We start from the raw sequence: 26,483 nt of genomic DNA, 5'->3' as shown, positions 1-26,483 counted from the left end.
CTCCTCTCGCCACCCTCCTCCTACTCCTCCTCCCACTCCTCCTCTTCCTCCTCACAACACCTCCACCCTTCTGTCACTCTCCTACCCTTCTCCCGTCTGCTCCGATACTCACCTTCGGACCTGACACCTTTCCTCTCCTCCACTCCTCACCCCTTTCCTCTCTCCTCTCTCTTCCCTCTGGCCCTCTTCTGCCAACCCTCTGCCAAGTTACGACCTTCCACCGCTGTCCCATACCCCGTACCCCGTACTCGGACACCACTCGTACCTTCGCTCCGAGACTCCATTATAGTTCCTACCTCAGACTTTGACTCCACCTCGGCTTTAGTCCATTGCATTGGTGACCTCATACTATGTAAACACCATTTGGTTGGGGTTGGGTTGGTCCTGGCCCGTTCAACCACTGCCACTCGTGTAAGGGATTAACCTTACTTCACTATAATTCCGATTATAGTGATATTTATATTATGTTGCATCACTATAATTCCCATTATAGTGATGTGTTTATTTCTTTATTTATTTGTGCCGAGATATGTAAATTACATATATATACCTTGGAGTAGTTGTAAAGGCCCGGTAGCCTTTTACCTCTACCCCATTGAATATACAGCACATTAAAGCTTATATTTAGACGGACTACCTGAGGCCTGAGGCGAATGGGGGAATGGAACGTACCATCCCCAAAATAGTAAGCAAACCTTTCAACTCGCCAACCCCCAGACCCCAGCCATAGGACGAATGTTACGAAAATGGGGCTGGAGGCACCCATTTTCGTCCATCCTAGGCGCAGGAAGAGGGAAAGGGGTAGAAGTTGAGTTCATTCAATTTACAATAGATATGGCAGGTGTTGTTATAGAAGTTATCACAAAGACATGATTTTGTTAATGATTGATTGGTTCAACTTAATTACTATACAAATCATGTGATACAGAATCCATAAGAGTCTAAAATTGGAAATTCCCATTTCCATAACAACGAAGCTTCGTGAGCCTGACCAATTTGACGGTACTGACCCTCAGAAACTCCATACCTTCCTTGTTCAGTGCAAACTCAACTTCCAGAACTGCCCCCAAGCGTTTGCCAACAAGCATACGAAAGTCATTTACACCACATCATTCCTCAAGGGGATCACTCTGAGTTGGTTTGAGCCTGAACTTCTTCACGGTAACCTGCATTGCCGTCCACGTTGGATGGATGTCAGGGACAGCTCCGAAAGCAGCGAGGTCCCAGCATGCAGGACTCGGTGGGACGAGTAGTGGCTGTGCATAGCGGTGATCTTGTCGCGGGGTGAGCGTCCCCGACCACTTAGTCTGAAGTGGGAATGTGAGTTATTATTAAAAGGGAAGGCTACACTACTTGCCTGAAGTGGGAATGTGAGAAGAAGGCTACTTCTTCGGTTCCCACTCCAGTTGTTATTATATACATGCAGGATCGGTCACGTGGGGCGCGCCATGTCACCCTCGCACACAGCCACGGCTCTCCGGGTGCCTCCGCGGGAGATCCTGAGAGGGCCCACTGTGGGTGCGGGGTAAGTGCGGCGGCGATGGCGGCGATATAGGAACGGTGAGATACAGGAGGGGAAATGGGCATGCATGCTGGTGATACATTGAGCAGTGGGAAAGGTGGTCCATGTGAGAAAGAAAGAAAGAAAGAAAGGAAGAAGGGGGAAAGGAGAAAGGAAGAGGGAGAAGCAGTGCGGAGTGGGGGAGCGGAGCGAGGGTCGGGCAGGGCATGCCCTGACAATGGATGACTATGAACTCTTCGTCCAGTATGCCCATTGAAGTCACTGATGGGTGCCCCCATATTCTTCGTCAAGAAGAAGGATGGGTCCCTGTGCCTAGTCCAAGACTGTCGAAAGCTCAATGAAATAATGGTCAAGAACTCGTACCCCTCCCACTCATTTCCGATGTCCTCATGTGCCTTCAAAACACAAAGTATTTCTCGGTGCTGGATCTGCACTGGGGGTTCAACAACATGCAGATCAAAGATGGCGATGAGTGGAAGGTGGCATTTGCGACTAACCAGGGCCTGGTGCCGGGGGCGGTCTGTGAAGCTCGGAGGTAGGAGAGCTTACAGAGGTGGGGTTGGAAGTCCAAGGAATATTGGCAATGGTGTCTATGTGAAATGAGGTCACCAATGCAATGGACTTAAGCCGAGGTGGAGTCAAAGTCCGAGGTTGGGACCATGATGGGGTCTTGGGGTGGTGTCTGAGTTCGGGGTACAGGATGGGAGTGGAAGGTCGTACCTTAGCAGAGGTTGGTCGGGAGAGAGTCAGGGGGAGAGGAAGGTGGTGTCAGGTCTGAAGGTGGAGATCGGAGTGGATGGGGATAGGGTAGGACTCCAGAGGTGGTGGGATGGGGATCCAGAAGTCGAATTGGGATCGGATATGTACGGATATGACAAGTAGTACCCAAAAACACCATATCACATTGTCAATATATGTACAGAAATCCATGTCAGAAACCTGCTACATTGTTATGCCTCATTGTAGCTAATGCAAGTTGCCAAACCCTTAGCATTTCTGCAGAGGATGATGCTGCTGCAAGATGTGGTGAGATGAATGATATCAACTGTTCCTCAACTTGCTGGCTCAAGTCATCATGAACAACATGCACTGTGACTGCATGATGCACATGTCTACTCCAAGACTCTGGGGCCTATGAGGATTTAAGTGTTAACACTGAGCATCAAATGTGCATGACACAGACCTGTAAGGCTTCATCTTGAACATCACCATCATAATGTGCCAGATCTTCACTGCTTAACACATCACCCTGAAGCCTTTCCCTATCAATGGCATCATATTCCACCCTCACCATATCCTCTTCCCATATCATGTTCCCCCGTATCCCTCTGACCAGCATATCAAATCCAAACATATCAATAGGGCTTCTGCCTCGTGCTCCTTGGATTGAGATAATGTGGTGGTTCCACATTTGCACAAATTCCCCAATATGTGCATTGAGGGCATTTAGAAAGAGTTTGTGGAGCAGCCAAAGGTGGTTTGGCTGGTCGACATCCAGGCCTCCTCTTTCTTCCAAAAGTACAAAAAAGTTGACCCACCATGACCCTGCCTGTGTTGTCCAATCATACCATATGCGTTCAATCCTAGTATTATGCACACTCCTATAGTAGATTGTTTAATGGAGATGATGTAACATGAAGGTTGTCAGATAACCCACCGTCCAAAGATATAAGACTGACGGCCACTGCCACGGTGGTGCTCCATAAAGGCTGCCACTTGCACATTCTCCACACCATGGTCACCACGGACACGTGATGGGAGCCCATAGAGACGTACTCCATCAAGAAATAAATCAAGGACTGTGTTGGCCCTATTGTTGTTGCTTGCTCGCATTGCAGTGATCATTCGTGAATGGCCATCAACAAAGGCATGAACAACAATTTTCCACCTAATAAGCCCTATGTGCCAGGTCATCTCACTCCTTGCAATCAAGCAAGTAGGAATGCTTACCATGCTGGCCATCATGGTGCCACAGGTAATTAGGCCCTGGAACCTGATATTTCCGGCGTCTAAGACGAGGATGGCGAAAAGGACGATGGACAGGGGATATTCTGTTTAGAGCCTGGCGGATCCGTTCTCGTGGTACATTCTCCCCTCTCTGGCGAAAGTGTCCATGAAGCATTGTGATGCCTGAATTTGGAAAATGCTGTCGAAGGAGCTGGATCTCATGTTCTAGTTCTTCATCTGTCCATTGGGAGACAGGTGTTGTGTATGAGTGAATTTGACTATATGTGACAACTCCTGGGTGTTCAGGAGAGACTGTTCGCAGAATGGGTGCTTCCATTGGGGAACGAATTCCATACTCTATCATGGCCTTTGCAACTGTGGGAACAGATACTCCAAGAAACTTCACAATTTGTGAGGTTGGTCGGTGATTGACTGCCCAAGTTAACCACTCAGCATTGATGATGATTTTTGGCTGCCCTGCATGTCCTGTATGCAATCGTGTAATAGGATGTGGGGTACCATAATGGGCAGAGTTTTCGGCATCATTGTGGCTTTGGGAAATGTCAGCTTGCAAGAAGATGAGGTTTGACTGTATGGCATTGATTTCCTCATTTGTGAACAGGTGAAAATTCTGAGTAAATCAGTCTTAGGCCAGCAGGGATGTGAGAGGATCATACTTGTGAAAATGTGGTTCGAAACACATCAAGCCTATTGCTGATCTGATTGATCACTCCAGGATCATTGTGAGGCAAGACAGTGGAGCTGTGAACCATCTCTTCCAGCTCATGGTACCAGATGCGGAGGTTCTCAACAGTAAGTGGTAGGTCCATGGCCAGACTGACGAAACAGTTTTTGATCTGAGGATAAGTCACATGACATGTCAATGCTTTTGTCTCCTATAATGTTTGGGCTTTGACAATTTCGATGCATCTATTATACAATTATTTACAGTGGCTGGACTGTTAGAAGAACTAGAATCATGATCATGGGGTGTGGTCCAGAGGGTAACTCCAAGGACCAGGGGAAATGAGGGGGAAGAGTCCCATTTCCATTTCAACTGTCAGAAACTGTGTTCGAGGTGATCGCGGGAAGCGGAGCGGAGTACGGCGGCGTAAGTGGTCACTTAGCTAATGAGCTACTCCGTTGCAAGGCATTGTGGGGGTTGGGACTTCGGCTTCAACGACTTGGCCAGAGTGTTGCGCCACGCGTTCTAGGCTGTCCCATATTTCATGTAAGTGGGAAAGACCTTGTGGCAACATTGACTTAAGCGGGGATGAAGTTGAGAGGCGAACTTAAGGTGAGGGTACTTGGGGGGGGAATTCTAGTCGATATTCGAACTAAGGTACATCGACAGTAACTACAAGTATAAATATGAAAGGAGAACAGAGAAGGGACCGGCCGGTCTGGCGCAGGATGGGAGCGGGATGATAAGTACGACAGAACTAAAAGAGCGATGAGGACCAGGGAAATGGAACAGAAGAAATGAATGGAACAGAGGACGGCGAAGTTGGGAGGCAGAATGAATAGGCCAACAATCTAGGCGCATGGATCAGAATGTCAATATACACATAAATCAAATGTCAATAAGGAGTGGATCAATGGCGACCATATCAACCGCTAGTTAGTTAAGCGAATGAATAGAATAAAACGGTATCGGCCGAATGGCTGAGGAACTCAAGTGGTGGTGGGGGAACGAAGGAGGTGCTGCTACGGGGCCGTAGAACGGGAACCACTATCGGCACCGCTAAGTGATGGGCAGTGGCGAGATTAACGGGCACGAGAATGGGGGTGCAGAAAGTGGTAGAGGGGTGGGGAATTTGCGGGGCCGTGACATCAACTAAATGTCACTGGATAAAAATAGGATAAATCAGCTGAAAGTCATAGCGCAGCTGTACATGCAGTCTGAATTCAGAATGACTATCAGAAGAACATTCCTTGGATAGGTCCGATTGCTATCCAGGCGACGCTGTCTCGGTACTTGAAGGGACTCGGCTTCAGCGACTCGGAATGGAGCGCTGCAAGCGGGCTAGAGATCTAACCCCCTAAATGCGAGCTGGTGGACGTTCAGTCGACACGGTCACGAGAGACTCCATTCCTGTAACAGATGGGCCCGAAGGTAGACTTGCAGGGCAAGCAAGTGAATTGCCCAGCTGGGGCCACTGTGGGAAAGTGAGAAGTTAACCTTCTTCTCACTTTCTTACCCACAGTAGGCAAGTGTATCTACTTGCCCCTTTGTTTATATCACTTTCTTACCCACAGTAGTGTTATGCCATGAGATGGGCTGCTGTTACAGGTTAGCCTGTGGGCCATAGAGAGGGGTCATGGGGACCCAGGGTCCATCCCCTGACACCAGGTTCAAGCATCAGAAAATATTTAAAGACTTCCATTGGACAAAATATGTAAAGTAGTCAATGTAGCTAATCCTGAAGTTAGGATAAATGATTAGTGTTGATAAAAAGGAGGGATGGACAATAATATGATGATTCATGTGAAGGAGCGAAGAAGTTCATAGTAGATAGGTGATGAATGAGAGTCTAATAATAGTGAGAAGACTACGAATAAAATAATAAACTGTCTACATAAATATCTAATCTACTGCACTTGATAGTAGCCTTGAAATCACATAGTTCCACCCATACTTGCTTCTAGAGATATCATTATTGTTGCCAGCATCCAGTTGTCAAACCTGGCCAGTCGCTCACCCAGGGGATTATTGTAAATAATGTCAAGAATCACAGATGAGTGAATGCTAAGACACCCAAAGCATGTTTGAAACCGAATGCCAGAATCTGAGGCATTGTGAGACAATTCCCCCATGGAGTACCCAAGGGGGACATCAGTGATTGTTACCTAAGGAATAGAGTCAGATAGTATTGTGGGAAATTAATGATGAAAGTGAATACTTGAATTCTTTGTCCACTTAGAAGTGAATCCGATGCTGTTGCACAGCGATAGAATAGCTGGGATCTGAATCCAGGATGTTCGAGATGGGCTGAAAGGTCCTGATAGCCAATGTTGGATGACAAAGTAGTGAGGCCAAGAGGATCATCATTGGCACTATGAAGTGGCCACCCAGTTCGCTGCAAGAATCCCTCAATTAAGGATTTGAAATTAGAACCTCGGAATTCAGAATGTTGGCGAAGGAGACCAAGAGCCCGACGAGGCTCCACAACCCTGAGGACAGGAAGAAGGTCCTCATATGTTTGGATTTGCGATGTGTTCAAACTGTCAAGGAGGGCCTCCCATCCACCAGAATAATGCTTGCAAAGCTGCAATAAATCAGTCTACATTTGGTATGTTTGGTGATAAGCAGAAAACTCACCTCACTGAAGCGAAACCCATTTGAGCATTGGAGGTTCAGACCAGCTCTGAAAGCCCTCTCCTCATCATTCATTCCCACCAGAGTTGGGCCTTGTATGCATGCGAGGAGTAATTTTTGCGAGAAAACTGCTCGTGCCTCTTCAGATGTGATCATCGGTCCAGCTGTTGCTGCCTTCAGATATAACGAGAATTACTCCTCACCCAACTAAACGAAAGACAAAGACAAGTGTACTTACATCCATATCAAGGTATGGGATAGCAATGGACTGTATGGCAGTAAATGAGCCACTGGCCTTGAATTCCTCAAGCACAGATGCGAGCATTGGGTGGTGCTTGGCAAGGATAGTGTCACTGATGAGCTCATGCTCCCCATAAGTGAGGTGAAGAAGCATAGATAGTATACAGAGCCGACGAGGCAGACGAGAGAGATGCACAATTGATAGGGTTGTGACAACCCCTCGAACAAAGGCTAGTTCTTTGTGCTCTCTACTGGCAGGTATACCCTCCAAATATACTTTAGGGAAAAAGATGAGTCGATCACCATATGAAGTGCGAAGCTGTGTGTTTTCAGGAGCCCTCGGGAACAACAGCTCACTGAGCTGGAAGATCACTTCACGAACAACCCCTGAACCCTGAGTGTTCAATGAGTTTTCACTAATAGAATAATTAGCCAAGGTGTGAATACAATAGTGGAGATTAGGCTCACATCATAAATGACAATTCATTTTTGACAAATTTATCGAGAAAAATGAGATTAGGATCATCATTGTAACAAGAAATTATCTCAGCCTTAAGCTTTGAGATGAGGTCGTCTTGGGTAGGAGCTGAGAGTGTGAAGCCATCTGGTCCAGCTGAATCAGACATCAATGTTCGCATATGTGCTCCAAAATCCGATATTGCTAGAACAGTTGTATAGTATACGATGGGGTGGTCATCATCTTGGTCACTCCGAATCTCAATTGTGCTGACTGATTCAGTCTCATCCTACAATGAATAAGAGTCATTTGACGACTACCTGATCCAGGGCCTGACAACCCACCAAATTGTCATTGTCGCCAACAGTTGAAGATGAAATAAGGGGGCCCTGAACAGCATACTGGACATGACAGGTATCACACAGTGCTGCATCTTGCATTGCAATGAGGTTGCCACCAAGGATATGTAAGAGATTCGGTTTGTCTAGAGCGAGCCCTCGATAGAGGTGAAGGCCGCTACAAAAATGAACAGAAACTGGTGGGGAAACTGTCCCCCCAAGTGAAGTCAACACCTCTGCTGGAAGAGGGCCTCCAAGGTGATCAATTGTTGGGACTAATTATATTATTTGTATTTAGTTATTAAATAGAATGAAAGCGCTCACCCAATCGCAGTATATGGGTTCCATCAAGTTTCTGTGAAAAACCAACAGGCCTGAACCCAGCTGCCTCATAAAAAATATGTTCAAGGGTCTCATTCCGAGCAGGCCAATAGTTGGTAAGACGACGAGAGGGGAGGTTAAATGTACTGATGACTCGCCCAGATGAGCGAAGTTGGAGCAAGGAGAATGAAGGAGCTGCCGAGTCATAAGGAGCATAGAAGCGAAATCCTCGTTGTGAAAGCTCAGTCTGGACTAAGGGCAGCAAGTCATGAATGAGGGTAGTCAGAGGTAAAGCAGAGAAATGAATGATACGACTGAAGTTTTGAAGTCGCTCATGAAGAGTCGGGGCAAGGGCCTCATGTAAGATCCTCGTTTGTGTGTATTCTCGTCGAGCCAAGTTTGATTGGTCATGGAGCTGACTGGCCTCCACCATGCTCATACGAACCTCAACCTACAGAAATTACATAATCAAATCATTTAGTCCATTACAAAATGAGATCACATACATCACTCGGGAGAAGGACAATTTCGAGGGAATCGATATTATTCCCAGAAATACCTGAGCGAGTAACTGAGGGAGAAATGCTTAATGATTCATATGGCTGGGCACGGCTTCGTCGCAAATTTGAAGCATTTCGGACCACTCCACTGGAACTAGTCCTGCGAGCATTAACTGTGGTCGTTGGAAATCCCCCTGGTGGAATCCCCCGAAATGCAGCAGGAATGGGTGCAGTAGACGAAACTATTGGGGCAGGCAAAGCCGAAGGAGTCCCACTGGAAGTAATAGGCTGGTTTGGAGTGTATGGAGATGAGTGACTATGTGGCACCGAGAAAATAGGAAGAGGAGGGGGAGCAGCAATTGATGGAAAACTAGGTGGATAAGGATGCAACTGGACCGACGAAGCAGCATGGGGATGGTGCTGTGCTGGCACTGACACTGGCACACTCGCTGATGAAATCCCTTGAGCCGAAGATGAGTTCTGTCCACTTGCTGGGGCTCCTTGGGCCCCGAAGTTAGGAGCTGGAAGAGATGGCAATTCTATCCCGAGTTGGCGAAGTCGCTCAGCACTACGAGTGAATTCCTCCTGAATCACCCTGACTGTATTGGGAGATAAATTGTTGGCTGTGTTAGACATAATAAACGAGTGGGAATTTGGGTGATAAGGGGCAAAACTGGTTGCCACCAGGGAAGCGATAAATGGACTCTCACGAAAGTTTTTCTCGGAGCTTGCCGAAAGTGCCACACAAACTTTGTCGTCCACTTGCCAGAAATATGAAGGACAATTGAACAAGAGGTGTTTTAGTTACTTTAATAAGTTTGATGCTAGAACAGGAGGTAGACAGGACAGAGTACACACAGTCTACGAGTCTTATTTTCCCCATCGGGAACGATGTGTGTCATTCACATGAGTCGCTCAGGGAGGAAATTCATCACAATTTATTCGGCATAGTTATGGAACATAAATCTATGTACATGGATCCCTTTGCCTCCCTGTGGCACAGTTTTTTGAATTTCCATGATGGGATTTTCACCGAGGCACTCATGATGTGAACACCCACCACCTGCATGACAGCGAATTCTTATGAGCTGGGCCTTACTCCTCGTGGGGGTTGACCAGCAGCTCAGGGTCAGTTAGATACTGCATATACAGGCAGAACATGCCCCGCGGTCCTTGGTGAGACACAGCCGAACGACCACCTGAAATCAGTATAAAACTTTTTGCCTTTGCTGGGTTCGAACCCACACCCATGCAGCTCCAATGTATTGCAACACTTAAGCCACTAAGCGATAGCACCATGCATTAATTCTAGCTCAACACACACACATCCTAGTAGGTTGATAGCCTCAGTGGATTCCCATATAATTTTGTTTATACCCTCATTCAACTCTCGCAACAAGTTAAACAGCTAAACCTCTAAGTAGCTGATATACTAAAGAGCGAATAATCCATCACAGCCTCAGCAATGTATACGAAGTATGTGGAGTATGCGATGTCTGTAAAGTCTGCAAAGTCTGCGATCTATGCCAAGTATGCAATCTATGCAAAGTCTGAATTGAACTATGGGAAATTGCCGACAGGGAGCTGAGGAAAGTGTGGGAACTAAGGGAAGTTGCCGACAACTCACAGTGTGCGAAGTGTGCAAAGTGTGCAAAGTATGCAAAGTATGCAACAAACAATGGACAACATGCAAATGCAGAAATTCTTTTCGGTAACTCATTTCATAAAATTCGGACAACTCCGCTACAATACGCCTTTGGTTATGCTCCCATCATACTGGTGGGGTTTCCCGGACTCCTCTCTGTCATCCTGAGTGATATATGCGGCAGTTGGAGGCCAGCGCAACGCAAGCATCATTGCATCTCCTTTCTGAAATGTCCGAAAGGCTGACTGATATTTTATATCTAATATTGTATCTACGGACCATTCCTCGTAGACCTTCTCGACTATTTCGTCGCCTCAGGCACTAGAGCTGCGTAGCAGCACTGCTCAACTACTTGGATCTAGGTCCCGCGGCTGGCCGACAGCAAGCCAATGCATTTGTATTCGCCTCTTCGATAGATGGCACTACGTCTCAGAGCCGCCGACTGCGTCTTTGCCCCAGGATAGACCCGGGGTCATAGCTCCTTGCTAGTTGCACATATGGATGGGCTCTACAGATAATGACCGCTTCCTTTGAAGCTACAAATCAGGGGCTGAGCATTGCAGGGGATCGACATGTAAACTCCGAAATTCCCCTGCAATAGAAGCCTCGGCCCCCCCCGCGACATGGTTGTACTGCCTTCGCCGTTATCATCCCTACCGAGTGTCGTGATTGCCTTGTCACTTTCCTTGATCGCTTGGGGTAGCGTGCCTGGCCCTATTTTCCTTTACTTCTTTGATAACATTAGAAGTCGCTCTGATCGCTCACTTCACCGGACTACTGATGCTCAATGGAGAGGTCGGTAGGGGTGACTCATGCCTACAGGCCACGCTAGTCAGGGCTAGCTGGGGTTGAAATTGGCAGCAGGGTGGGCAGTGCGTGACCTGTACATACAAAGAGCAAACGAAACTTATAACATGAAGCAAATGTGACCAATGAAATTTGTCATTGCTATACTGCATGGTGGGGCCGATTATGATACAGGTTCACCCCGAGTGGTCGGATATGGGTGGCAGCGCAGCAAGTAGCTTCATCATACTCCTCAGCTTCCGCGGCCAGCCTTTGAGCCATAATTAACGATTTTGATTTTTCGTGTTCTCCACGGATCTCAATACCTTCCTTGCATGCATGACTTGACCTACGCCTGTTTCCCCGATCTTCTAGTTTCGAGCTAGATGATCGTGTATTCTAAATAACATCCGTACTCCGCTAGCGGCAATCTTTCGTTCATTCAGTATGGAACTGGGCCTTCATGTTCGTTCTTGGGTCGGAATTCATTGAAGTACATTCGCATTACAAATGGAAGCTACAATTCGGGGGATAGGATTCGAGAATCAAGTCTACACATACGAGACGGCGTGACACTTGTAATCAGTATTGAGATTCGTGCTGGTATCCGGGTTCGTATTCGTTGCGAGAACGTCGTTCATAACCACCTTCGTTATCGTCAAGGTTCAGGCGTTCGGCTCCGAATGTATCATCCCCTCCGCCTTGGTAGCCGTCAGGACGCTCATAGCCTCTACCTTCCTCGCGGCGTCTAGAACCATAACCGTATTCTTCCTCCTGACGGGGCTCAAACCCACTAGTATTTCTGCCACCACTGCCATAAGAGCCATTATAGCCTTCTTCACGACGGTCACGACGACCATAGGACTCTTCGTTGCGACGTTGGTAGCGAGGATTTTCCGCTCCGTAACCACCACCTCCATAGGGACTTTGAGTATATTCCTGACCCTGGCGACCTCCGCCATAACGAGCGCTTTCTTGTCCGCCGCCATATTCACCGCCGCTTCCATAACGAGAACCCCGTTCCTCTTCGCCATATCGACCACTACCTCGACCATAGGATGGTTCCTCTTCACGTCGTCCGTAGCTAGAGTATTGATCATCCCGCCGAGGTTTGTCTTCCTCTTCTTGTCTGCGTCCATAGCCTTCAGCATTTTCAATCTGGCGATATCCACCACCATATTCGGAGGGCTGAGTTTCATATCGAGACGATTGGTAACCAGAGGTCTGCACCCTGTCGTTCCAGCCTGAGGAGTACCCTTCTTGTGGACGATATTCCTGCTCGGCGCTATAGCCTTCACCATATGTTTCTTCGCGGCGCCGTCCCTGATTCCCATACTGATCGTAGCCTTCTTCTTCCTGAAGTCGTCCACCACGGCGCCCTTCATTCTCATACTGGTTATAGCTCTCTTCCTGATATCGTCCTCCGCCACGGCGTCCCTCATCCCCATACTGATTATAGCCCTCTTCTTCCTGGTGTCGTCCGCCACGGGTTCCCTGATCCCCATATTGATTGTAGCCCTCTTCCTGGTGTTGTCTCCCGCCACGGCGTTCCTGATCCCCATATTGGGTGTAGCTCTCTGCTTCCTGGCGACGCTTTTCGCCGTCACCATACTGTTGCCTTTGTCCATCCCCGGAAGCCTTATCCTCCTGTCCAGCGCGCTTATTCTGCCCTTCCTTCACGGCTTCCTAGAAGAGTTACGTCGCCCCGAATGAACGGATCGTGATGGATTGTTCTGTCTGACCTTAGTGAGATTGTTCAAAATGGTCTCCCGCTCGTCAGAGCTCAAGCCATCAACCCAACGGCGCAATTCATCTTCCATGTCTTTCTGAACCCTAGACCGACCACTGGCATAGTACGGATGATGGAAGGCCTCGAGGACCTATCATGAATGGCCGACATCAACGCCAGCTTCGAGTGATGCTCTGGAAGTCGGTGCTCACGGTGTCAATAACTCGGTCAATGTCCGCGTTCTGGTCGTACCACGCCTGCGAAACCACAAGGTTTAGCTATGAAAGGTAGAAACATTGACAATATTGAGGCAACTTGCCTCCACGATGTGTTCAACGGTGTGCCTGACAACAACTATGGCAACTTTTCCGGCTGGCTCATTAAGAATGAGCGCAAAGTGGTCCTGAACTACATGTTAACTTGTCATGACTCTCTGCAGAAGACCGCATTCCCGGACCTTCGAAAGAAGAGAATGCGAAGGATCGGAAGCATTTGGGTCGTTGAATACCTACACAGAAATATGAGAAGTTTACTGTGTCGTGATGAAGAATGCTTACTTGGAACTGATCCTCTTGATGGGCCTCAATGATGGCACCACTGCCTTCCTGGAGGTCCGTTGTCGCTTTTTGGAGGATTGGCTAGTAGTAGCACAGTCAAAGAGCGAGAGTATTGGTTGCACCCAAGGCTACTCACGGTTAAGAAGGGTTCCAAGATTGTGAACACATCTGATGGTCAACAGATTAGCAGTCTGGGGGACTCCGTCAAGAATGAAATAGGGTGTCACTCACAAACGTTCAATGCCTCAGTAAATTGATCGAGCAACTTCTCCAAACCAGGGATGTTTTCAATGGTTCTCGTAATATCTGGATGTCGAGAGTTAGTAACATTAGAAGGACTATTTTAACTGAACTTGCCTCTCATCAAGTCGTCTCTCCATACTAAGGCTTCCCAAAGCAGCTTTTGCACCTCCTGGGGAGTAACTTCATCAATCCTTCCTTGCAAATCAAACGCCTTGGCTTTTATATTTTCTCCCTTATTCAATTTCTCCTTGTCGCCTCCCCCCAAGCTAGGAATCTTCGAAAAAATGCTAATAACCTTGGCGATCGGTGAGTCGCCTTCGCCTGGGCCTGAATTGGCGGTGGCTGAGCTGAGACGTTTCGTAAGATCGGTGAGAGAAGCCTCGGAGAGGCGATCCGTTGCTTCGCCCAGGAGGGAGTGCAGGAAATCCGCTGAGCCAAAGGTTCCAGTGACAAGAGGTGGCACACGTCCGTGAGGTGAGTTAACCAGAACTGTAAATTCGCGTTCAGCCACCATCAGTAGGGAATTGCAAGGTCAATGCACCATTATCGCCAACATAACAGAAGACGTCGCGGTGTCCCAGTTTCCGAAGCGTCAATTCGCACCAGTTACCTTGGCAAAAAAAAGGTACAAGGAGTAAGTTCGACTGAGGGTCAAATTTGGGTTACTGTCGTCTCACTATGGGCGAGGAGATCCTCCAGCGTGTGTAACCCAGTCCCGAGAAGCCTGAACGCTTCGAATAGATCCTCCCCATCTTCCCCTTGGGCACGACGCCCGCGATCGATACATTCGCGGAACACTCTCTTCAGCAAACCCGTCGACGTGTCCCAGCCTCGATCCTCGGTCGCGATGTAGTTCTTGAGATAAGGACGTCATGTATCAGCGAAAAATCGCCCGAGGGATTGTGAGACTACCTGCATACCTTCATACCGTTGGATTCGTCAATCTCGAGCTCTTCTGGGTTGACGGGAGGGCGGAGTTTAGGATAAACGTCTCGAGGATCTTGGCCTCCCCCATAGCCCTTGACCGGAGGTTAGCGCTGCTACTAGATGCCGAATTGAAAACGTCTCACCCTCGGATTATCGATATGGGTGACAGGAAGGTATACTCCGAGGCGTTCAGCGGTGACCTCAAATTCTCCTGTTGCGTAGCCGAATGACATGGAGCTAAACGAACGACCATGACTTACATGCCCCTTCACATGGTTAACATAGAAACCTACGCTAAAGCCATCACGATCGTAACGATCGACTCCGGGGATAACTTAGTAAGACCTGAATGAACGCAATTCGTAAAAAAGAAGCCTGAAGGTCATTTCTTCATGCCTACCAGCGATATCCATCGCCTGTGAGTAATCGCAAAGGAAATTACCCAAGTAGACACGTTTAACATCCAAAGAAGTGAACTTGGTGCCTCGTGACGCCATCGCACCGGCAACACCTGCCAGGATGCCGCCAATGCCTTCGCCCAAGTTGATTCCGCCATGACGTCCTGATACGATCTTGTACATTTCTTTGAGTGTGTTCTCGAGGTCGCCATGTCGGAACGCCTGCGATGGTACAGGAAAGAAAGAGGTAAGCGATCAGAAATGTGCAAATGATTCCTTTCAACTCACTTTATCGCTAAGATAGGCGAAATCTGTACACATTAACATGGATCAGACTGAGCCGGGGATACATTGTAACAATGCGTGATGGGCAGCACTCACCTGTTCGAACGGTATGCTTCAGCTGTCAACGCACGCAAGAACAGCTCGGTGATGACATACCAGGTATTTCACCTGCTCCGAACGCAAAAGCACCAGGGGCAGCAATCGCAATGAGCAGAAGGGTGCAGAGGAAATAATACAGCGAGTGCATCGTGGACTACAAGTGTTTGCGTGCTCTGTTGAAAGGCGAATTTATCTGCAAGGTTGCTGAGAGATGGGCGAAGGCGTGAAGTGTCCGAATTTGAGGTAGCCAAGCCAGTCCAGGCGGCGTGGGAAACGGTTCATAATTGAATCAGCCACACACTCGAGCGCTTGTTCGGGTCTTTGGTCCCGCCGCCGAAAAAATCACAGCTTTCGATTGATGAAATATCATATCGCCCCTGCCCGCAGCAACAAATGCCACGCCAGCATGTCGGCCTCTTCACAACAACGTTACACCCAACCCAATCGTTGAGCACGATTCACCATGCAAGGACAATGCCAGTGGCTGGTCATAGAGGATGTACATGGGGAGTAGCATTGATTGTGGGGTTGAATATCGTGCAGCAGAATCCAATATGCGAGATTGCTATAATGTATACATTCTAAAGCGACTCAGAGCTCATAGCTATAATTTTGAGTCTAGGCTGGGTGTGGGAGGTATTACACCCTTCATACGTATCATCTCCATAAGAGCATCGATAGTGGGTGTCGGAACTCCATGTGCTCGACCTAAACGTGATAGGTAACCATTGATAAACTCAATTTCGGTCTGTCGTCCACGCTTCACATCTACAAGCATAGAAGAGAAATTCGTCGATGTCGTGCGCATGACCCGAAGAACTTCACTCTCCAACGACTTGAGGGAAAAAAGGGAGACGAATGATTTGGGACTCTCCGCGTTTTTGCCTTTCTGGCTTTCCGCTTCCGCCGCGAATACCTGAAAGGCTTCGGAACACACTTGACGGACGAGTCTGCGGGCCGACGGGTCACCATAGAGCGCGCCATTTCGGCACTCAAGCAGAGCGGTAAGCGGTCCAATGCACGCATTGACGACCAACTTTTTCCCCTGCATACTCTTGAGTTCATCGTACGGGACCCACTTTGGGTCCAACTCCGTGCACCTAAGGAGTGCGCGCAAAGTTTCAGCAAGCGACCAGAATTCCGGATCGTCCGTGTATCTCGAGGCGCCTGAGATGACAGAAGTGTCCAGTGGAGGGGCTTTCCCCGTTGCAGCGATCTCAAAAGGGTACGATGGCTCAAATCCACGTCTGTTAAGTGGGTCTGGCACGACTGCGAAGTGAATACTCCCCGGTCCGGCATGCACAACGTCATGGACCCCTTTCGACCACACCCCGTGAGTGGTTGTACCAATGATGAAGTGAGGGCGCATTGATGGCTGGGGGAAAACCTCTGACGCAAGTTGTTCGTATTGGCCCATACCATTCTGCAGGAGGACAATGGTACTAGAGGGGCCCAATCTCGGTTTGAGCGCCTTGAGGGCTCCTTTGGTTGATCCTGCCTTCGTGGTGACAAGTAGTGATTGGATGGTCGAGGTGTGATATGGTGGGGGGTGGGAATGTTGTATTGGAGCCGGAGTTTCCGTTGAGGATGTGCGGTCAGGATCCATGGGCCGTATATCCCTTCCAGCAGATCCGGGGGGTTCCGGACGATGTAACGTGCGTATTCGTGACAATGCATGTATCCCATCGGTAACAGGGTCATGCACCTCGACGTCAAAGCCTCCGATTCTTCTCCGCACTCCTCCCGACTCGACACATATACTCGCTTTACCCTTCTCGATGCCGCCCTCACGATGCCGCAAGTCCCTTCGGAAAGCATTCCTCTTGACAAGAAGACAAACAGTGTGTTTCGGGGCTGGGTTGGTCTGTCGGAGATGAAACGCGAGCAATGATCCAATTGATCCAACTCCAAGGCAGTGAAAGCGCATCTACGCATCACCCGTTGCTCAGAACAGCCTAAATAACTGAGCGCTCCACAACTTCTATTGGAAGCTCAGAGTTGCGGGGCTCCAGATGCAACGTCCTCCTGCATGTCAAAGCACGTGTATTATCAGTTACATGGTGGCACGAGACGGAATGAACAACCGAGAACTCACAAAAATTGGACCTAGCTACGTTAGCGCGCCAGGAGTAACGCCAATACGTTGTGGTAGATCGTATTTACGAAAGTGCCTTGTGGAAATTGGGAAACAAAAGTTCCCAGTGTCTCACGTGCCGGAACTAACCGATCCACAGCATTCAAAAATCTTGCCTGGGCTGGTTGTTCGACCATGCCCACAGAACAAGCGCCCCAAAAGCCTGTTCGTTCGAAAGGGAAGAAAAAGAATGTTAGTTCCAAGGGGAAGAATAATAGTGAGGCAGCGAAGGATATGGATGCGCCTAACAGCCTACCCCCGGCACGCAAGAAAAGGAAGGAGCGTCAAAGGGCCACAGAACCCAGATGGGACTGGCAGCCAATCTCCCCCTCAACGTTATCAGATGTTCCACCTCTTTTCTCCAAAGACGCAAGGTGAGCTTAAGTTTAATTTTTTGGATGCGACACGCTCGAGAATTTGTTTTTCCTGACTCATTTTCTTCCACTCTGTTCCCAAGATATATCTTCGTGGTTCAGGGAGAAAATATCAATATCTACTCTAATGCGACGTGTCGCATGGTTTCCTTGCTTCCGTTATCTTCGAACTCTGTTCATGGGATGGACCACGACGCTGTATGCGGTTTATTACTAAATCCCCACAACCCATATCAGCTTTATGTGATCATGAAGCAGGGTAGAATACTCGTGTGGGACTACATGGATGCAGTTTTATTGACAACGTTTGACTTTGGGATGAACATACTCGCCATCTGCACTCACACCAGCCACGAAGACTCGCTGTTCATAGCATGCCCCCATAAAAGTAGGCTCCCCAAATACCTTCGTTATCACTCACACTCGCTCAGCCTTTTGCTCAGCTCAGTCATGCTACGAAATTTTTCGCGTCACCTTCTGGCCGAACTTGGCGTCAACGTCTGCATCATCTCAGGGTTATGAACTGACGAAAGTTGGGGAGTTGCCAAAAAACCTCGAATCATGGGGATTTCGTCTTCTGGTTCCTGGCTCGTGGTCGTCGTGGGTGCATCAGTTTGCCTTCTCAACCTTAAGGATGCCTTCCAGGACGCAGAAGACCAGCATCTCGTCGAATATTCTGTAGAAGCTCATATTACTGCTTTGGCGTGCCATCCCGGCAAAGAGATTTTTGCCACAGGTGATGAGAGGGGCAAAATTGAGATCTGGTTCTGCCTGAACGGGTCTCAAAAGTCTGGGAAGTACCGGAACGCGCCCACTAGCACTATGCACTGGCACTTTCAGCCCATGAAGGCCTTGACTTTTACTGCTAACGAAAACACCTTATTGAGCGGTGGTGGAGAAGGAGTTCTTGTTATATGGGATGTGGAGAGTCAGAACCGACAGTTCATACCGCGTGTTGGCGCTGCCATCCATTCCATTGTCGCCGTTCCCTCGAATCAACTGCGAGACCAGGAGTATGTTTTGGGACTGAAGGATGGTAGCATGTTATCCATAGATGCTGGCGGAACATCCATCTCTAGATCTTTTCCTCAAGTAAAAAACAGTGCGTTGTGGAGCTATAGGCTAGTCCTAGGTTCAGTGATACTGATCAATACTTCTCATTAGCGAGTCTTTCTCTAATCCAAAATCCGACACACATACCCTTGGATATTCATCCTTTTACATCGCATATCGTGATGCCGTCATCATATCCATCTTGTCTCCAGATATACTCAAAGCGAGACTCCGAATTCATTGCAGAACTGGAAGTCTCGCCATCGAATCGAGTTCTATCTGGCGAAAAGTACCGTCAAGTTGTTCATGCCAGAGTAACTCATGTTGCGATATCCAAAGGGGGGACGGACGCTAACCACAACGGAGAATGGATGGCCACAATAGATCATTCTCCCGACGGTCGGTGTTTCACATCCCAAACTATTCTCAAATTCTGGCATTGGGAGGACAATGGAGGAACGTCTTTTGCCCTTCATACACGAGTCAATCATCCCCATGGAACTTTCGGCGTCACATCCCTCTCTTTCAAACCTTTTTTGGCTCGCAAGGACCCCTGCGTACTTGTAACCACCGGAGGGGATGGAACAGTGCGGCTCTGGAGCCTCAGCTCGCAAATTGACAAGGCCGGCAACATCATTTGTGAGCATTCCATTTTGTTTCCCCCGGATTTGGTTCACCATTCCGTCGTAGTTCTATGGTCGCCACGTTCAAGACTTAACTATCGCAACCAGATACCTGCAAAGGCGGTGTGGTCTCCAGATGGTTCTATCATCGCGGTTGGATTTGGACCATATCTAACCTTGTGGGATACCTTCTCCCATACGCTACTTGATTCTCGGGTATGTATAGAGGTCCCCCTGGTGGATGATCTGTGTTTTGTTGGGCGCGATGGCAAGCAACTCGCTGTTGCCGGCTCGGGAGGGATCGTTCTTTGGGATCTTATTTCCAGATCGAGTGAGTGATAACACCCACTCTTCCTATCTTCTCTCTGGGGGTCTTACGTGTTAAATCCAGTGCTTTGGCACTTCGCGGAACAGCTATCGCGACCACTATTATGCTCGCATCCTGAAAATGAGTACTTTACACTAGTGTATCCCACGCAGCGTGAAGGGACCGGTCGAGCAAGCGTCTTTGGTATCTCTTCATCCGAGCCTTTGCGTTCCAGGATGCTACCCGAGGTGCCTGCGACTCTGATATGGAACACTGCTGCCGAGCCGACCTTGTCCCCGGATATGTTCTCACTTTTGGGTGTTACCAGAAGTGGGACTGTTGTGGTTCTAGGTGATCAAGTTGGACCTGCCAGGAATGCCATCACAGAAAGCGTTCCCCTTTCAAACGCATCCGTTTCGATGAATTCTAGATCAACCCTTTTCCAAGACATCTTTGGTGAATCGGCTCTTGGGATGATGGGCGAGCAGGCACCATCGGATCCACCTTCGATACCTTCCACGGCTGTTTACCTTCCCCTCAATCTAGACCCACTCGAAGGGCCATCACATCTCCTTCCACCAATCGAAACACTTTTCGACACCCTTATTCGCGGGTTTTTCGGGGAACGGCCCCCAAAGGTTTCGCCCACCACGTCGGTGGCGCAACGTCCGAAGGAGATTGTTCCGATCACTGAGGATGATGACATGGAGTTGGATAATAAAGGACCGTTAGATCCTCACCCTGCACGCAGGCAGGTCGGTAAGAGGGAGTTAGATGTTTTCACTAACCTCTTTAAGACGCACACACTGAATGGTATGTTAACACATTTGGTCATTGACGACCGCTGGTCTAATGTTGTCTCGACCTCCAGCCGAGCTACCCTTGCCCTCTTCACCGCAAAAGGATTCTCCACTGCATTCAGTAGCGACGCCCAATGGTCCCACGGCGAAAGTCAATGGCACCGGTGCAATGGTCAATGGTAATCATAGCGCTGTTAGTCATACAAATGGGAGCGCATCGCATTCGACACCCAAGACGCCCAAAGTAGAGTCACGGCCCCACTCGTCGAAGGAGCATTCCAAAACAGATATCACTCAAAGTTCACCCGCTCCTTCGCAACCCAAGTCCACAGAGTTTTCACCATTGGTTGGGAAGAAACGGAAAAAAATCGAATCATAAATTCGTTAATTCATCATTTGTTTTGGTATCATTCACTTGCATGTTTATGTTTATACGCAACTTCTCTGCTCCAGTTTTCTTTCATTTTTCTTTATTTGTACGTTGCGCATAATGCTCCAAGCAATAGTTCTAATGAGACAATCGTCCTCCATCCTTATGGACATACCGGTTGACAGGAAATTGAACATAAACATGTACAGTAGGCGTATATGCAGGCACAATTGGATACACTGTGATGTGAACATGACGCAGCACAAGTAGAACAGAACAGAAACTATCGGTCACACAATAAGAAACAGATACATAGAACCATAGCAGCGCGTGAACGAGACTAAATGCCAATCGTGCTTTCACGGGGCCTTGAACTAGATGGAGCAAGCTCAGCGAGGGCCGCCAAGATAACCTCTATCGCATCTTCATCCGATCTTTGAGCCTCCTTCGTCTTCTCGATCACAATATCTTGAAGGCGTGGATGCGTAGCAGCATTGAAACCCATCTGCAACAGTGAAATGCCGATGGATAAGGAAACCAAAGAGAAAAAAGAAGGGGAAGGGAGTTTGAACGCACATCTTCCAATTGATCCCTTAGTCTTTCCGCCTGAAGAGACAAACGTGGACGAGCGCCAACATAAGGAGGCGGGGATGTCATAGTGACGGGCCTCGGCGTCGGAGAATTCATAAAGGCTTGCTCCGTTTGATTTAAAATTCCCCGATATTCAGGCGACTTGGGGACTTTCTCGGGCGTACGGGTGGCGCCGCGAGTGGATCTGTTCCGCTCCAGTTCATCAACCTCTGCATCCGTCAGATACATGTCGCGCTCCGCACGAGCACGTTCGAACTCCTGTCTTCGTTGCTCTTCTTCACGTTCTTCTTGTTCCCTTTGGCGAGCCTTGCGCTCCTCCCGTGGCAATACGCGCCTTCCAGTACTAGAGGAAAAGGGAGGAAGACAAGAAGTTGTACAAGAAATCAAGAAACATTCATCATTGGGTTCAGGTCGCTATCAGTTACAACAACACAGAAGCACAAGAAAATAGAAACACAAAAGCTCACATTCTCTCAATCTCCTGATCCCGAGCACGCCTTCTCGCCTCCTTTTCTTGCTTCCACTTCTCCTTCTCTCTTCTATAATTCTCCTTTGCAATCTCCAACGCCGTCTTTCGGTCGCTCAAATCACGAACTGCGTCTTCACGACCAGAAGGAGCTGCCACCGTCGTTGCGCCCGCGACGGGTATGGCGGTAGTGTTCAATCTGGGGTCCCAAGGCTGAGCAAGGACGGCGCCAGGGGCCGTAAGGGGTATAGCGGAAGGAGTAACGGTTATTTCAGGCTCAGGAGCGGGAGTGTAGTACACTGCACCATAAGTAGGATAAGCACCGGCTGGTCCCCGCGGGACTGAGCCAGATGGAGCCCGAGAGCCCTGACGAGCCCGTGATGGATAGCCCCCGAACGGCAGGGCCTCAGTGCCAAAGTGGGGTTGAATGTGAATGGCCTGCTCCGGAACTCCAGGAGTGGGGGCAGGGTTGCACCAGGAGGCGGCGGGGGTCCGGGAGGTGCCGGTGGGAGCGGAGCACCATAATGTTCGCGACGGCTGCCACGAGGACCACGGAAGGGAGGGGGCCCGGCAGGGGGTTGGAACCTTGGAGGCTCTGGCCAACGTCCACGGGAAGGGAGAGGACGGTGGTGCCGCCCTTCTTCGTACGCAGCGGCTGCTGATGCAGCAGCTAAACCGTTCTGCAATGCATCAAAGATGCCTTGGAGAGCATCATTGAGCCCTGTGGAGGCATCATCAACACCATTTCGAGCAGCAACAGTGGCCTCAGAAACGGCATCATTCACGGTTTGAATTAGCCGTTGGCGCTCAGATTCGAGGTAATTATTATCTGTGGCAAGGCGAATGACCCGACGAACGCCTTCGGACAGCTCAGGATGTGTAGTGAAAGCGTTCGTGATCGCTTGCAACATCTGAGACAGGTCCCCAGCAATATTGGGCACAGAAGGCGCCGGCGAAGGCGCAGGAACCGTATCCAAAGACGTTGTAGGCAGGGGTGGATCCAGCGCTGCCGGGTCAGCCTCTGAGCCTCTTACAGACCTCGCACTATCAACGTGTTGCGCAGGAGTAGCAGATTCAGGTTGCGACGGTTTGTTTTTCCCTTTTTCGGCAGCTTCTGGCAACGGATGTGTTGTGCTGTCTTCGTCCTCCGAATCCTCGGCATTCTTTTCGGTAAAGACTTTAATTAACGTTGCAGTACTCCGAGGCGAGAGTGGGACGGGCCGAGACAGGTCGGGGGCGTGGTTCGCCACACCTATGGCAGCAAGGATGTTTAGGGCCTGGGCATCGAGACCTGGGATGTAAGGATGACCATTGACGTCATCAACGCTCCTCCACACCTCCTCATAAACGATCGCATCTGGCTTATGGTCATTCGGAATGGTTTCAACATTCTGCCACTCCTCAGAGGGCGTGGCTTCTTTGGACGCTTCCTTGGGGTGGTCGCCTTCTCCGTCCTCGTCTACCTGCTTAACAGCCGGAGTGGAAACTCTTTGCACAGTGAACCGCGCCACCTCACCGGGGCGCATGAAGCTCGTGAAGTAGTCGTGAAGCTCAGCTTCCGTACTCAGGGTGACTTGCTCATTATCGGAATCAAGATATGAGAGCTGAAGAAACAAAGGTTGAGAAGCGTGCTGGAAACTTGGATCGGGCGCTTGCTCGGGATACACTCACTGCAACATCGTCCTTAGGGATCCTGTAAAGCTCGGATATCTTGAACGACAACCAACCCCATGTAGGGGGGGATCCTTCGTGGGTAATCTTTCTGGTATGACCGTTGTGACCTATCTTTATAACGGTCATTGTCGATGGAGGTAGTGGAGATACAACAAGTTGTTGAACAAAGAGGATTTGAGTCTGTTTACAATGAACACGTGCACTATGTGGTTTATTCAAATGTGACGCGGTTATTTCCATTCAACGCCTCGTCAATTCAGTAGTAATCCCCTCGAGTATCGATCCTTGTGTGGCGGCTCTGACAAGGACAGCAGGAATCATACGCCTTGACACCACCCGCCTCCACCTCACGATTATGACATGCTAATTCATTGTTCTATTTTTACACTTCACGGAGGACGTTATCAATGTTGCGGTCGAGACATACTGTTTTCACTCGTGGCGTTCGAGTTAATATTTGTCTGTGCGTCAGCCTTCCAAGATCGGACCGTGCGCGGTGATTCTGCCATCTCTCCGACAACGCCATCCCGCAATAAGGGAAAAGCAGAAGTAAACGCAACAATGAATTCTCGTGCTTTGCTGCAACTAGCTCGATTCGTCTCAAGTATTTGCTCGCGAATACCGCTTGACTTCCGCTTGGCGACCAAACCTTATCATGTGCATGCTATCCGTGACTCAACGCCGGAGGTACGCCTTTGTCACCGCTTAGAAGCTTTTTTTGGTGCATCATCCCGACCCAAGCAAGCTCGTACTGATTCACCGGCTTGACGGCCACTCCAAGCTGCATCGCGGACTTCCCAGCCAAAAAAAAGAAAGGCAATCAGTATCGGAATTACATCTGCTGCACAGGACTTCATCACCTACGTGTAATGCGAAATCCGTGTTGCGCAGAAACTCACGAGCAGCTCGGATTACGTCTGCTTGACCCTTCTGCAGGATCCCCTCAGCCTGCTTCCCATCAGTAATCATCCCAACAGAACCGATTAACACATCAGGATTATGCTTCTTGACAGACTCCGCCAACGGAACTTGAAAACCTGGTGCAACCGTCATCCGTTGCTGTGCCCATAAGCCACCAGAGCTGATGTGTGCGAGATCCACGCCAGATTCATCCTTTAACAGCCTCACGAGTTGGGAAGTTTGCTCGACGCCCCATTGTCTCCATTCTCCGGAGGATTCGTCCCTCTCAGGGCCCTCGGCCCAATCATTCCCGGAGATACGGTAGAAAACGGGGTAAGACTCGCCGACCTCGGCACGGACTCGCTTGGCGATGTCGAGAGCGATTCGAACGCGGTTCTCGAAAGAGCCGCCGTATTCGTCGGTACGAACATTTGAGAGAGGGGATAGAAACTCGTTGATGAGGTACCCGTGAGCTCCGTGGATCTCAACAAAGTCAACTTGTAAATTTTTTTTTTCAAAACCAGACACAATCTCGTGGAGGGAAATTACTTACAACCGGCCTGCTTTGCACGACGAGCGGCCGCGGTGAAGGCGTCTTCAATATTGTTAATCTGCCGCTCAGTCAGAGCTTTTGGCTTAGGGTACGCATCTTTATACCGAATGGCAGAAGGGGCAACGACATTCTCTGGCCATCCACCTTCTTCAGGAGTTGCAACGGAGCTCCCAAACATGCTGTTGCCTCCGCCTGAACTTTTCTGAGCCCAAGGCGCTCGAGTGCTGGCCTTACGTCCTGCGTGGGCTAGCTGGATCCCAATAGTCGTCCCCTGAGCGTGGACAAAATCGGTGACGCGTTTGAGTTGGGGAATGTGTTTGTCCGACCATATGCCGTTATCCACTGGAGTTGTGCGGCCTTCTGGCACCACGGCTGTGGCCTCGACGCATATCGACCCGGCGCCGTGGATGGCGAAGCTCTTAGAATGGAGGGGATGTGCATGTTAGCCAATCTCACAAGGGCTGTGTTATGTATACTTACTCCAAGGTGAACGAGGTGCCAATCAGTCATAAGACCATCGATGGAACTGTACTGACACATAGGAGACTACGGTAGTTTGTTTGTGACGGGATATGGATTGTACGCAAGCTGTACGAGAAATTTGGCCTACCACCCAAAGTCGGTTCTTGAACGTCACACCCCTGATAGTCAATGGTTGAAACAGTTTTGGCAAGTCCTTGTTTTCTGGATGCTTATCCTTTGTAATAGCAAACGCAAAATGAGCCTCGTGAGATACGATCAAAATGGGCCCCATCAGTTTACTCACCGCTGGTAAAGGTGTCCCCGGCGGGGGCTCGCTCACTGGATAATACTCTTTCGCATTGGGTGCTGCAAGATCGCGTCATTGGTACACGCGGTGTGCCCTTCCAGGCCACGCACCATATTTATTTAGATAGGGGCCGATAACCGTGCGAAATCTCCTATCTCTACCCACTGGGGGGAATTTGAAAGATTTGAGAACGGACTGAGAGATGGGACTGGACATCCTAGTTGCGCCGAGTAAGCTCAAGATGTCTAGACTGTATGCTGGCATCAGCGAACACCGAAGGCTGCTATTTAATTGCGCGCATCGGCTCGATTCACCCGATAGCCAGGATTTCACTCTTGACCACCACGATCCTTGCAATCCCGCATGCTGTTATATGTGGTTGTACTGCATATCTCAGCAATCATATTCAATATGTCTGCATGGTATGCATAGTGGAAATCGGTCTATCGAAGTCAGAGGCTGCCTAGGAAATTGGATACATGTGTTTGGGCTACACGACCCTACCTTTCGGTTCTACAGGAAAAAGTAATTTCCATTCCCAGGACCTGGAAGGGTG

At 49.2% G+C, this 26,483-nt stretch overlaps 8 protein-coding genes across 8 annotated transcripts; 1 reads left to right on the top strand and 7 right to left on the bottom strand.

Annotated features, from left to right (window-relative positions):
- Positions 1 to 2,684: 2,684 nt before the first annotated feature.
- On the bottom strand, positions 2,685 to 3,929 carry EI90DRAFT_2908954 (uncharacterized protein; the record flags this gene model as incomplete). Its single annotated transcript, XM_039054352.1, has 2 exons — positions 2,685 to 3,120; positions 3,442 to 3,929. Coding segments are annotated over 2 exons (924 nt in total), but the record flags the coding sequence as incomplete, so codon positions are not given.
- Positions 3,930 to 5,857: 1,928 nt separating this feature from the next.
- Positions 5,858 to 9,359, bottom strand: EI90DRAFT_3151826 (uncharacterized protein). The gene is made up of 8 exons (XM_039065743.1): positions 8,651 to 9,359; positions 8,148 to 8,595; positions 7,830 to 8,098; positions 7,497 to 7,774; positions 7,027 to 7,444; positions 6,792 to 6,962; positions 6,373 to 6,738; positions 5,858 to 6,319 (listed from the first exon to the last, which is right to left on the bottom strand). The coding sequence occupies exons 1-8, from the start codon at positions 9,278 to 9,280 to the stop codon at positions 6,089 to 6,091; spliced, it is 2,811 nt and encodes a 936-aa protein (XP_038920244.1). The 5' UTR covers positions 9,281 to 9,359; the 3' UTR covers positions 5,858 to 6,088.
- A 2,298-nt stretch (positions 9,360 to 11,657) lies between these two features.
- On the bottom strand, positions 11,658 to 15,461 carry EI90DRAFT_3118447 (uncharacterized protein; the record flags this gene model as incomplete). Its single annotated transcript, XM_039063107.1, has 17 exons — positions 11,658 to 12,761; positions 12,818 to 12,955; positions 13,017 to 13,082; positions 13,154 to 13,207; positions 13,262 to 13,312; positions 13,362 to 13,442; positions 13,498 to 13,529; positions 13,593 to 13,667; positions 13,710 to 14,093; positions 14,146 to 14,214; positions 14,282 to 14,459; positions 14,525 to 14,623; positions 14,675 to 14,768; positions 14,825 to 14,876; positions 14,932 to 15,151; positions 15,218 to 15,240; positions 15,371 to 15,461. The coding sequence occupies 17 exons, from the start codon at positions 15,459 to 15,461 to the stop codon at positions 11,658 to 11,660; spliced, it is 2,811 nt and encodes a 936-aa protein (XP_038920243.1).
- Positions 15,462 to 15,907: 446 nt separating this feature from the next.
- Positions 15,908 to 17,513, bottom strand: EI90DRAFT_2527707 (ketopantoate reductase PanE/ApbA C terminal-domain-containing protein). The gene is made up of 2 exons (XM_039053180.1): positions 17,409 to 17,513; positions 15,908 to 17,335 (listed from the first exon to the last, which is right to left on the bottom strand). The coding sequence occupies exon 2, from the start codon at positions 17,238 to 17,240 to the stop codon at positions 15,918 to 15,920; it is 1,323 nt and encodes a 440-aa protein (XP_038920242.1). The 5' UTR covers positions 17,241 to 17,335; positions 17,409 to 17,513; the 3' UTR covers positions 15,908 to 15,917.
- A 20-nt stretch (positions 17,514 to 17,533) lies between these two features.
- EI90DRAFT_3041236 (uncharacterized protein) lies at positions 17,534 to 21,211 on the top strand. The gene is made up of 8 exons (XM_039059078.1): positions 17,534 to 17,821; positions 17,905 to 18,209; positions 18,265 to 18,336; positions 18,363 to 18,923; positions 18,986 to 19,513; positions 19,565 to 19,828; positions 19,889 to 20,617; positions 20,676 to 21,211. Exons 1-8 carry the CDS (start codon positions 17,583 to 17,585, stop codon positions 20,981 to 20,983), a joined length of 3,006 nt encoding a protein of 1,001 aa, XP_038920241.1. The 5' UTR covers positions 17,534 to 17,582; the 3' UTR covers positions 20,984 to 21,211.
- A 176-nt stretch (positions 21,212 to 21,387) lies between these two features.
- On the bottom strand, positions 21,388 to 21,642 carry EI90DRAFT_3041235 (uncharacterized protein). Its single transcript, XM_039059077.1, has one exon. It carries the CDS (start codon positions 21,629 to 21,631, stop codon positions 21,434 to 21,436), a length of 198 nt encoding a protein of 65 aa, XP_038920240.1. The 5' UTR covers positions 21,632 to 21,642; the 3' UTR covers positions 21,388 to 21,433.
- A 118-nt stretch (positions 21,643 to 21,760) lies between these two features.
- Positions 21,761 to 24,391, bottom strand: EI90DRAFT_2526934 (uncharacterized protein). Its single transcript, XM_039053178.1, has 5 exons — positions 23,703 to 24,391; positions 22,646 to 23,635; positions 22,337 to 22,580; positions 22,033 to 22,244; positions 21,761 to 21,908 (listed from the first exon to the last, which is right to left on the bottom strand). Exons 1-4 carry the CDS (start codon positions 23,943 to 23,945, stop codon positions 22,168 to 22,170), a joined length of 1,554 nt encoding a protein of 517 aa, XP_038920239.1. The 5' UTR covers positions 23,946 to 24,391; the 3' UTR covers positions 21,761 to 21,908; positions 22,033 to 22,167.
- EI90DRAFT_3118443 (FMN-linked oxidoreductase) lies at positions 24,370 to 26,143 on the bottom strand (the record flags this gene model as incomplete). The annotated part of the gene is made up of 7 exons (XM_039063106.1): positions 24,370 to 24,498; positions 24,570 to 25,102; positions 25,159 to 25,576; positions 25,639 to 25,704; positions 25,769 to 25,855; positions 25,925 to 25,986; positions 26,038 to 26,143. The coding sequence occupies 7 exons, from the start codon at positions 26,141 to 26,143 to the stop codon at positions 24,370 to 24,372; spliced, it is 1,401 nt and encodes a 466-aa protein (XP_038920238.1).
- Positions 26,144 to 26,483: the final 340 nt, after the last annotated feature.

Source organism: Cantharellus anzutake, assembly GCF_015039405.1.
Source record: "Cantharellus anzutake strain C23 chromosome Unknown EI90scaffold_8, whole genome shotgun sequence".
NCBI classification, from domain to species: domain Eukaryota; kingdom Fungi; phylum Basidiomycota; class Agaricomycetes; order Cantharellales; family Hydnaceae; genus Cantharellus; species Cantharellus anzutake.
The sequence above is the reverse complement of the archived record's forward strand: the minus strand, read 5'-3'. Positions and strand labels throughout refer to the sequence as shown.

What these genes read in the sequence shown, in the direction of transcription:
- EI90DRAFT_3151826 (XM_039065743.1), bottom strand. Translation starts at nt 9,280, where the DNA reads ATGTCTAACACAGCCAACAATTTATCTCCCAATACAGTCAGGGTGATT. An exon ending in AACCCATATACTGCGATTGG is followed by an intron (nt 8,099 to 8,147) that starts GTGAGCGCTTTC and finishes TAATATAATTAG; the next exon opens with TCCCAACAATTGATCACCTT. An exon ending in TCCCATACCTTGATATGGAT is followed by an intron (nt 6,963 to 7,026) that starts GTAAGTACACTT and finishes TTATATCTGAAG; the next exon opens with GCAGCAACAGCTGGACCGAT.
- EI90DRAFT_2527707 (XM_039053180.1), bottom strand. Translation starts at nt 17,240, where the DNA reads ATGCGCTTTCACTGCCTTGGAGTTGGATCAATTGGATCATTGCTCGCG.
- EI90DRAFT_3041236 (XM_039059078.1), top strand. Translation starts at nt 17,583, where the DNA reads ATGCCCACAGAACAAGCGCCCCAAAAGCCTGTTCGTTCGAAAGGGAAG. An exon ending in TTTTCCTCAAGTAAAAAACA is followed by an intron (nt 18,924 to 18,985) that starts GTGCGTTGTGGA and finishes ACTTCTCATTAG; the next exon opens with CGAGTCTTTCTCTAATCCAA. An exon ending in TAAGACGCACACACTGAATG is followed by an intron (nt 20,618 to 20,675) that starts GTATGTTAACAC and finishes CTCGACCTCCAG; the next exon opens with CCGAGCTACCCTTGCCCTCT.
- EI90DRAFT_3041235 (XM_039059077.1), bottom strand. Translation starts at nt 21,631, where the DNA reads ATGACATCCCCGCCTCCTTATGTTGGCGCTCGTCCACGTTTGTCTCTT.
- EI90DRAFT_2526934 (XM_039053178.1), bottom strand. Translation starts at nt 23,945, where the DNA reads ATGGAAATAACCGCGTCACATTTGAATAAACCACATAGTGCACGTGTT. An exon ending in TCCCTAAGGACGATGTTGCA is followed by an intron (nt 23,636 to 23,702) that starts GTGAGTGTATCC and finishes TTGTTTCTTCAG; the next exon opens with CTCTCATATCTTGATTCCGA. An exon ending in CGGTGCTTATCCTACTTATG is followed by an intron (nt 22,245 to 22,336) that starts GTGCAGTGTACT and finishes GTCCTTGCTCAG; the next exon opens with CCTTGGGACCCCAGATTGAA.